This window comes from Artemia sp. Qi Xiang Cuo, chromosome 4, assembly GCF_049724085.1.
Source record: "Artemia sp. Qi Xiang Cuo chromosome 4, ASM4972408v1, whole genome shotgun sequence".
Taxonomy (NCBI): Eukaryota; Metazoa; Arthropoda; class Branchiopoda; order Anostraca; family Artemiidae; genus Artemia; species Artemia sp. Qi Xiang Cuo.
Window position 1 is genome coordinate 91,525,245 of NC_142797.1, and position 11,110 is coordinate 91,536,354.

An 11,110-nucleotide genomic window follows, 5' to 3' on the forward strand; every position below is an offset into this window, starting at 1 on the left:
TGTATAGACTTACAAGAACAAAAAAATTAGATAGACGAATATTCAAACATTGCCTGGAAAGGTATAAAGAATTGATCTAGCGTTTCAAAAAGCTTTCACGGTGACTGTCAGCTTCAGCCAGGATTTCAGCTACACCTTAAGTGACAATCAGCTGCCTGTTTTTAGACCATAAAGGAAATTTCAAGTGAAATTTTGCGTATCTAAAATATATTGAAAGTATACTTGTTATGTCAATGAGCGTAAAGATATTCCAGGAAGTGGAAAGAAAAATTGCATGAAGAAGAGTTAATGATTTGTTGAATCTGGCTTATATACAGCTAGTATACAATGATTTTTCGCTGTCAAGAATTACAAATAGTTTTCCCAACATTTCACCAGGATGTGCAAGCAGGAGGAGGGATGTTGGTTAGACACTGATACCGTTTGGAATGGTAAGATACTTAATACTTGCAGATGAAGAATGAATTGACTTGCTCTGAGATAAGTTAGAGAAGCTCGCTCTGAAATGATTTAAAGGAAAAATCAATTTTACCATATTCTCGACTAAGGATGAAAACTTCATTCACTTGATGAAGTTATCCGGATAAGGTTTAAAATGTCATCAGATAGGTTCAAGCTTCTAACATGCAACTGACGATAACTTTTTCTTTAATTTAACGAGCAGTTCAAAGAGCAGATTAAGGCAGTTCAAAGCTCTACGTATTTGGTGGAAACATTTCCACTAACTAATCAAAGCAATTATTTATACGAAACAATTCCGGGTATGTAATTTTTTTATGATCTTGAGCTGCGCATACATATTTCGGAAAAAAAACCTCACAACAAAGCTATTAAGGCCAACACTTTTTGAAAAATATAGTAGACCAGGGAGGAAGCCAAAGTCGAGAGCAAAAGAGACATTGCGTGGTGTCAGAATCGGTATGTCATTATTTTTTTCCATTTTAATGACAAGATTCGAAATTATAGAGTGAATATGTTTGCAGGTATTAATACCCTTAAAACCAAACTGATTATCAAGGGTAATATATATCAGGGAATGTCAGGAGAAAAATTTTATTTCTATTTCACTTAATTTAACATGTTTACCTGATACTTATTCTTACTTCTATAACCAAGATAACTTCAAACTCTAATGTGAATCTTAGCACTGAAATTAGGTAGTCCGTTACCAGTATCTAGAATACCCTCTTTTATTTGGTTAGAGTGGTAACAGGTCTAAAATACATAGACCAAAAAATCTTGGGGCAGTAAAACTTGGCATTGGTGTTACCATTTAAATTATAGGACAGTCCAGTAGCCAAAAGTTTTGATTCTTTTGTCTGAGAGGAAGGACGGTCCGGGCTAGTGCGTGAAATGTCAAATACTGTAAGTGTAAAATCAGTCTTCCCCACCGAACTTGTAGCTAATGGATAGGAAGACGTTCGATCAGCCTCCATGCAGCTTTTATCATTAAGAAACAAGTTAGTGCTGAAAAACAGGAGAGAACTAGGGAAGGCAAAATGTGGAAAACCCTTTGTGAGAATAAAATAAACTATCTTGAATTTAAAATTTCTTAGAAAGAAATGCAAAGCAACAGAATTTTCTGGGAATATTACTCTGGTAAACACTTTTTCTTGTGAAAGCAATAGCTCTGTAACTGACAAAGCTTGTCTCATTTGAAATACGAACCCTGTCAGCGTTATTTTTACTAGCTTTCTAGTGAAGTAATTCGTTTTCTTGCACGATACCTTCCAACTGATCAAATCAACGATTCAACTTTATTGTAAGTACATGCTCCTTCCTTTTTCGACAGCGAAATTTTCTTTAACTAACCAGGGAATTAATTTGGGACATTTTTTTATCCGTGTAGCCTCGATCTCAGAAATTATAATAAAAGAAGAAAAAAATTGTCATAATATTAATATTAATAATAGATATAATATGTAATGGAATATATTTACATTTTCTGGACAACTCAGTATTCAGAGTACACAAGCAAAAATAAAAAAAAAGTTTCAGTTATTTACTAGTGCAAAATTTCTTAGTACATTTTAGTGATTTTAAAATTTCAAAGGTTTTGAAAACTCAATGTACGACTGAAGATCCTGTACTATCTGAAAGCTGTAAAGTTTGGTGGAAAAAAAAATCTGAACAAAGAGGTTGGAACTCGAAGAAAGGTTTCGGAGAGATGTCGTTTAACAGGAAAGGGTATTACGATAAGAGCTTGTAAAGATTTCTTACCTACGAATATACTGTTCTCAGAGCAATAGTTAGATTGCTGGTTCAGGCACGTTTCAAAAAATTTAGTTAAGACTTTCTGTAGCGCAAAAACAGTAGAAGACAGTGACATGATAAAAAACCCAAGATGAATCTCTTCCAAAAATGGAACCTCACTAACGGATAAAACTCTAAATTTTTCCAAAATATATTAACTTTGTCTAGAAAATGTATAGTGATGAAGGAAAGACTCCAGTATTCTTAAGAATTTTAGAAAACATTTTCGACCAAAATTAAAATCTGAGTTTCCATAAGCCCAATAATAATTTAACTAACACGTGCAAATTGACATGTGTTGCCCAAAAACATTGTATTTAGCTGCTAAAACCAGAAAATTGAGTATTGAAAGACATGGAAATAGTAAGACTGAGACTAGAGAGGAGAGAAAAACGATAGGGCTAATAGTTCTGTACCAGTTCCATGCTTCGATCATAAAAATACTTTTACCCTTCCTCATGATAAAGCTTCACAATTTTTCTGCAAAAGAGAAATTACAACATATAGCTTGGCAGGTGTATTCTCATATCATTGGGCATCCGGTAAACTCATCGAAAAAATGGACTGTTTAGTGTGGACAGAAACATTTGCAGGTCGTGGAGCAAACGAAATAGCAAGTGGTGTCCTCCTGATGGTTTAAAGAGTTCTGTGTACCTTTTTTTGTAAAATTACTACATAGTTTGATTCATGTGTGACACAGAATCGATATTTAATCATGAGCTTAGCTATGCAAGATATTCTTCGTAAGTATTCAACACAGTTAAAATTAACATGGGAGTACTAATAGCCCTGTCACTTGACCATACAGAAAGTAGATATAGTTCATAGTTGTATTGAAAGAAGTTCCAAAGATTCCAAAGTAAACTCATAACCGGGCTTAACGAAGCAGCTCAAAAGATTTCACAGAAAGTCTCCATACATCCATATCCAAACGAACAAGTGGCTGGACATGATGCGGGACCAGACATGAACGAAGGCTAGAAGATTCCTTATGCTTGACTTCTATTTTCAGCTGACCTCCAAAGATCTTGAAGTGCGCTAATGATCCATTTTTCAAAGTTAAACAACTTAAATTTACACAAGACTGCTCGAAAAGAGATGGTTAAAACAGTCGTTTTCTGACACGACACTCTGAAATAAACGGTGCCGATGTGGATAACTTTAGGAAGAAAAAAGATACTTTTTCCACAAAATTGGGTAAGTTTTTTTTTTTATCCTAAGGCTGCTAGATTTTAAACCTGTTACTCCTAGGGAAATATTAAAGATGTGTGATCAGTCTACACGTGAATTTTTCCTCTAAATGATGAGTACTACAAGTGGGTTTCTTGCAAGCATAGAACAAGACAACAACCACCCGTCTACCACTGTACAGAATACATGCCCAGAAGAAAAAGCTTCAACCCATTTCCCCTCATTGAAAAAACCTGAGAAATTGGAAAGGCAATCAGTAAAGACCTAGTCAGTTATCTTGTTTTATTTTTGTTTCTTACCAAGTAATTGAAATTTCTGAAGTCGGGTTATGATAATTTTGGATTAAAGTACAGTTTAAACAATCCAAGTAGTGTGAAAAGGTAGAAACACAATGTTCAAGCTCTAAAATAAGCCTTGGCTATTCCTGAGAAAACCATGCAGTAAACTGTCAAGACCAAGTGGATAAGAAACCAAAGCGTTGTCCAGCACTGTCCTGCGTAAGTACCTCAGTAGCAGTAACGATTGGTAAAAGTGTCGTATCTATTTTTCGTTTAACCTTTTGGCCTAGCAAATTTCATCATAAAGGACCAAAATTCTACTGACAGGTCTCCCTTGCTAGCAGCTTGAAATTGATTTTTCATTTGTTTTTTATTAACTATCCGTTCACCTCCACAAAAACCTGTCTTTTCAATTCCATTTTTCTCGAAATTTTAAAAAGTATGGGTGCAACATTTTTGCTTTCACGAGGCGATAAGCGTGCTGTTATTGATGTTAAGAGTAAATATCACAGTCAATTACTGTCTAAGGTTAAGTCAAAGCTGAGATGTAGTAAGAACAACTACTTCCCAGGAAGTTGGGACGATGGTGGAGTCTGGGCTGAGTGTTTAAGAGAAGCTTTCTAGGAAGAGTGAAATACCAAATTAGAGATTCTAAGATATGACCGTTTTGAAGATCAATTAAATTTCGTTATGTCAATATCTTGCATAATCTATATTTCAGCTATGTGTTATGAGCTATATGTTTTTGAGCTATTTGAGCTATATGTGTCTTTCATAAGGTTAAGGAGCAAGATAAAATCATAATCATAACCACGATTACTGAAAAAAAAAAAGAATTGTGGATTGGCAGTTTAATGTGTAGTCATAATGACTACTGAAAGTCTTGAGTTTTTGCTTGTTTTTAGCTGACCTGGTTATTTGTTGCAATTTCTGTTCATTTTGGGTTTCCTTTATTCATTGCTGATAAAATATAGAACTTTTAAGCTGGAAAACTATTTGACTTAATTTCTGCTAATTTATAGTTTAATGCAGCGTTTTAATTTTCATGAAAAACGTAATTTATTGAAAACATTTTTTAAACACGAATTTTCTGTTCGTTTTTAACTGGCAAGGTCGTTGTCATTGACTTTCAATAGAATATATTAAGTCATTTCATTTTTCCTCTATAAAAATCCACATTTTGACCTACTATTAATGTGCTGGAACAAATTGTGTAACAATTTTTAATAATGGTTGTACTAAAATGCTCTAGATCGACAGATAAGTGAAAAAATTTCCGATTATCTGGTTTTAAAATCTGTAAAAATTTTGGGATCTTGTAGGGCTGAAGAAGTTGCAACTTCACTCAGGTCAAAACCTTGATTATTCAGTGATAACAATCAACTATTTTTTTTTTCCGCATGACCTGCAAGTTTCAGCTTATTTCCCTTAGCCTTTAATGACATATCGTAAACACACCTAATTTACAATCCTGAATGCACTTAGTGCATTTGATTTATTTTAATTTACCGTTCCTAAAGTATTCCAGACAAGCCCTATGGACAAAATTTGATGCACATGGTGCCTAATCATTTTCTTTAACAATCCTAGAAGCACACTCTGTAGGTACACAATATCCTGAGTTTTCTTGGGCTACTATACAGAAACCATTTTAGAAAACTAGATGCATATAGTTTATACTCATATAGTTTTAGATACTCTCAATTCTCCCCGAAACTTAATTTCATTCCTAACATATTTTATCTTTTCGATTTTAGTAATTTGGATGCAGTTAAAGTCTTTTCATATAGTTCAATAGAAGAAATAACAGTAAAACTAGTAGTTGTTGTAGCAGTAATAAAAGTAGTAGTATTTTTAGTAGTCGCAGTGTTAGTCGTAGTATTACAGTAGTAGTAATAGCAGCTGTATTTTAAGTAGAAAGTATTTAGAGTTGCAGTAGCGAGTAATCATGATTACTTGTAGCCATTCTTGAAGCTCTAATTCGTCGCAGTAGCAGTAATGATGAGTTTAGTCATAATTAGCTAGTCACTGTTTCAAGTATTTGAATCACTTCTAGTTGTAGTCGCAGTCGTAAGTTGCTGTAGGCACAAGTAGTTATTGCAGTGAAAGTAATATATATTCGAAACAGCAGTTCCGACTAGCCAGAGCCGTAGTCTAAAGCACTTGGTGTCCTTTTAGCAAGTTTTTGTAATGTTAAGTAGTCAAAAACGCAATTAATCACAGTAATAAATAGTTCCACAAGCAGTAGTAGGAAAAGTAGTAGCATAAGTAGTGGTTGCAGCAGTAGCAGTAGTAGTAGTGTTATTAGCAGTTGCAGTAGCTCTGAAAGGTTCAATTTAATATCCTCAGCCTTTTTAGGGTGTTGCTGATATTCTGTTTTAAGTACCAGCAGGCAAATGACGTATTTTGATTTTGTTTGGCATCCCTGTCCACATTTCCTTAAAGTTTCATTTTAATCTCCATATCAATTTAAGATATATTGCAAATACTCCCTTTTAACATCCATAATTACATATTATACAGATTTATCCAGTTCTAGAAGTTCCCCCTACTTTTTAGAATATCAGGAACATTTTTATAGGCTCAAAACTTTCATTTTGTAATTTTAAACTTGAAAAGTTCTTTTTGTTTCAACAAGCGAAGACTTTCCATGTTGTGGTAATAATAAATGAATAAATTTTCAGAGTTACTACAAAAAACCAAATTCTTTTTATGGACATATTAGTATAAAATAAGCCTTTTAATTTAGAATTTTGGTTTATAATAGGACGAGTGGCTTCTTGCCAAAATTTTGTTATTATGAACCATCTGATGTGATTGTTTTAATGCTTCATTTTTTCTTTTAATATCATAAGTCCTGTAGCTTATAACGATCTTGTAGTTCCCTTTTCAAATGGTCTAATGGATCTTGTTATTGTTGATCTCCTATTCTCGCCATTTTGGTCTTCTAATTCTTCTTGTAAGGCCCCAATGAATTAGAAGGACAAGTGACAGGCCGTAAAACTTTCAGCCTGATACAAGCATCTCGTAAAACTGAAAAACAAAGCAGTTTGAGCTGTATTGAAAAATGGTTTTATCCTAAAAGTATTTTCTTATGAACAAGCAATAATTAAAAATTATTTACTATGCAATTGGAAACCAAAGACGTGCAGGATCGGTACATAATGCTTGAACATATAGCGCCTTGTGAAAGCAAGATTATCGAATTTTGACATCAAAATTGACTTACAATTTAGTCAAGGTTTAGTTACCGACCCTATCAGTGTTATTTTATACAAGCTTTCTAATGGGGCAGTTCATTGGCCCTGTGATGCCTCCAGGCTGAGCAAATAAATAATTAAATTTTATCATAAGGGCTTGTTTCTAACTTTTAAGAGAGCAAAAGTTAGCGTAACTAACCGGAGCATTTACCTGGGATGTTTTGTCGTAACTGTTTGGCCTCTATTACATACATCTGAAAAGAAGAAGAAAAAACGCTATTAGAATGCGAATAAGAATAATAGAAAGAATATGTCAAGGAAAAGGCATGTTTTGCTAAAATACTCAGTCGTTTTGACGCTCTGTGGTTAGTAATTAGCCTTCTAATGTGGCATTTTGAAAACTGAGGTTCTGAAATACTGGGGCTTTTTCAGTATTTTGGTTTACAGAAGAATGAAAGAAGTACTTCAGTATTTTCAAGGTCTTGCGGGAATATTTTCAACCAAAATTACAACCTGGGTTTCCATAAGCCCAAAAATGAATTGTGAGACACATGCAACGAGAAGCATGCTGCCTGAGAACCTGGCATTTTGCTGCCAGAGCCAAAAAAGAAGAGTATTGAACAACTTGGCATTAGCAGGGCTAACACTAGATAGAAGAGGAAAAATAATAGGTCTGATAGTTCTGCATCTGTTCTATTATTTGATTTTGAAAATGCATTTGCTCTTCCTCGGGGTAAGGCTTCATAATTTTTCTACTAACGAGAAAATACAGCATATAACAAAAGGGTGTATTATTACATCAAAGGGGCTTCCGGAGAATGCATAGTAAAAGTGTAGTGCGTAGTTTGGCTTCAAACAGTTGCAGGTCGTGATGCAAACGTAATTAGCAAGTGCTGTTTTCCAAATGGTTGAATAGATTCTATCTACCTATCTGACCTTTCTAAAATTATCATGTGGTCTGAGTCATTTTTGCCACAGAATTGAAGTCAATCATGATCTTGGCTATGCAAAATGTTCTGAGTAAGTAATCTAGACTGTTAAAAGTAACAATAAGATATTGTGAACCAGGTCACTCGAGCTTACAGGAAGTACATACAGTCCTTAGCTGTATTTAAAGAAGTCTGAAGCATAACGAATTACATTCCCTGCTGGACTTTGTGAAACAGCTCAAAAAAGTTAGCTGATAACATCCAAATATCATTAATCAAATTAACCATATTCAGAATAAGAGTTCCTCACACTGAAACTTCATTCACATCTGTGCAATGAATAAAATAACAAATAATCTAAGATTAAAGAGGTAATAAAAAATAATTAGCCTACCAGCTTCTCAAATTCTGCCATCCGTTTTTAAATCATTAATTGACTCCTATTTTTGCAGCGGCTGTAAATAATTTGAAATTTCACAACCCATAAATTAAAATCCAACATGAAGGCCGTTCTAATCAGTTTTATTTTATTAAAAAGTATATTGTATTGTAAAAAATTTGAAATACCACTAATTTAATATATTTTCATCAATTGATTATGTACAGGTAAATATTTTTTGTTATTATTATGGAAATTCGAAAAATTAGTTTGTTCTACAATTTCTTGAAAGGTTTGGCTTACCACTTGCCATATAGCTTAGATGGAATCTAAATGCCAATTAACTATTCAACCGGATGGAGGGGGCAGTAGATTTAAAGAAAATATTTATTCAGAAGAAATCAACAAAAAGTACCTTCTAAAACAATTGGCTAAATAAACTACAATTTTCCGCAGTCATTTGAGCTCTATAAAATTATGTGTTGTGCAAACTTAGCCTAGCACTTCGAGCTAAGAAATAAAACAATCTAACAAAAATAAATATGATTAATTAAGATATGTCATGTTTCAAAAAGTTAGACTCAACGGTTCTATTAAACAGTATTTGAATATGTGGGTATTTATATTAAGTGGGCCTTTAATTAAGTAATTTTATTTAGTAGTTCTGTGGTTTTTCTTTGTTGGAATATATTATCGGAGGCATTAGCTATATCTGTTTACTTGTAGTTTTTAAAATTTTCTGAATCAAAATCCTTAAGAAACTTGAAAGTTATATTAATTGTCATTTCTTATGACATCATATAAGCCATTTCTTATATGATTCTTATATGATAAACATTGGATTTACAAATCCCTTCAAAAAGCTAGCACATTATTAAGTAGTTTTATCTTGATAATTAAACTTACTGTTTTTCAAAAGAAATTTATAGTTTTAATTTCATTTCTAGAAAATTTGAGAAGATGATGACAAGTAGAATAAAAAAGGAAGCAAAGATACTTCGAAAATTCAATGAGCTTCTGTATAAGTCTTGCAATGTCTACCAGGATAATTTTAGTTTCAGCAAAATACGTCATAAAAAGGCAAAACTTTCAGAGCCAGTTCCAAGCAAGTATGATATCGCTTCTTATGTATCAATTTAAAAAATCAAATACTCACATCTTGAAAATACTTGTATATCTATGTTGGCGCAATGTAATATTAAATAAGAACTATATTAGCGCAATGTACTATTATTTTTTTTAGACCAGAGCGCTTCGTAAAGAAGGATTTGTCGTATAAATTTCAAAAGGGGCTAATTCAATTGGAAAATGAAAGGGCTAGTGCCCTTTTTAAAAGTCAAAAGTCATTGAATGGCAAACAACCCCCTGAACCCCCTTCATTTCCCGAAACCCATTCTGTCAAAATTTTGAGATAGTCATTTTGTTTCCTGTAGTTGAAAAGTCCAGAAATTATATCTTTGAGGATGACCACTCCCATCCCCCCCAGATCCTTCAGGGCATGGGTTTTAAGTTAAGCCCTGAATGCATATAAAGAAAAATTAGTTTTATAGGCTTCGGGGGGAAATTACTGGATTTATAATCAGAAATGATATTTCTCTTTTTTAGAGTCAAGGTGAATGGAGGCAGCTACCCCCCCCCCCCACAAGTCGTATTTTCCCGAAATTTATCCAGTAGAAATTTTGAGATGGCTATTTTATTCTAATGTACAAAGATCATATAACAAGGCTTTGGGTTTGAAAAATAATTAAGAGCCTCGGGGCAAGGGCTGTAAGCTATGACCTAGAAACATATAAGAATTTCTAGAAAGGATGGTCTTGTATACTTCAGACGGGCTCATTGGATTGGTAATCAGAAGTTCTAGTGCTATTTTTCAGAGTCGAGAGATCAGAAGGAAGCTACACCCACACATGTTGTGTTTTCCCGAAACACATCCGACAGAAATTTTGAAAATGCCGTTTTATTAAAAATAGTCCAAATATCATATAACAAAGCTTTTGGGGATGATAAAACCCCAAGACCCTGGGCACAAAGGGTTGTAAGTTGTGTCTAGGGGCATTTATGGTTTTTATGTAAGGGTTGGTTGTATAAACTTTAGAGTTGGCTCATTTGGCTGAGAATTAGAAGGTCTAGCTCCCTTTTCAGAGTCAAAAGTGATGAGGGTCAACTTTCCCCTCCCAACTATACCTCTTTTAACCAAACGCATGTGATGGAAATTATGAAATGGCTATTTTGTTAAAAATAGAACAAAACACTTATAACAGTACATCCAGGGTTGACACAACCTCCCAAAGCCCTGGAGCAAGGACCGTAAGCTATACCCTTTGAGTAAATAAGGTATTTTCGTAATCGGTTGTCTTAGGAACTTCTGATCTGGGTCATTTAATTTGAACTGTAATGTCATAATTATCTTTTTAGAGTCAAATTGATTTGAGAGCAACCAGTCCCCCTCCAATACCCATCATTTCCTAAAAATGAAATCCAAACAAAGTTTTGAGACATCTTTATTTCATGTTTGTCTTTTACTTTCCCGAAATATGAAGGACATTAAGGTTAGTCTTTCAGGAAAGGTTGAGGGGACTGTTGAACTACATCAAAACATATTATATGCTTTTGGGTTGTCAAAAGGGCGTAGCTCAGGAATGACTGCATATTATAATTTGGAACATTCTTGAAATGATAAGAGAGATAATAAATTGACCAACTGGTATCCGGGATCATTGCTTTTCCTGAGGCCAAAATAATTTCAATGATTTAAAGAACATGAAAATTGGAACTTGGAATGTTACGACGTTAAAAAATGACCATGGTATCATTATTTTAACTGACGAATTGAGACGATTTGAAATGAACTTATTAGGAGTTTCAGAAACTCATATCCCA

General features: G+C 33.7%; 1 protein-coding gene across 1 annotated transcript in view; it reads left to right on the top strand.

Moving 5' to 3' along the window:
• Positions 1-9,370, top strand: part of LOC148953618 (galactosylceramide sulfotransferase-like) — a 204,042-nt gene extending 194,672 nt beyond the window's left edge. The window contains exon 3 of the mRNA XM_089088036.1: positions 9,178-9,370. Within this exon, the coding sequence (XP_088944162.1) occupies positions 9,178-9,370 (193 nt within the window). The remainder of the gene's footprint in view (positions 1-9,177) is intronic.
• Positions 9,371-11,110: the final 1,740 nt, after the last annotated feature.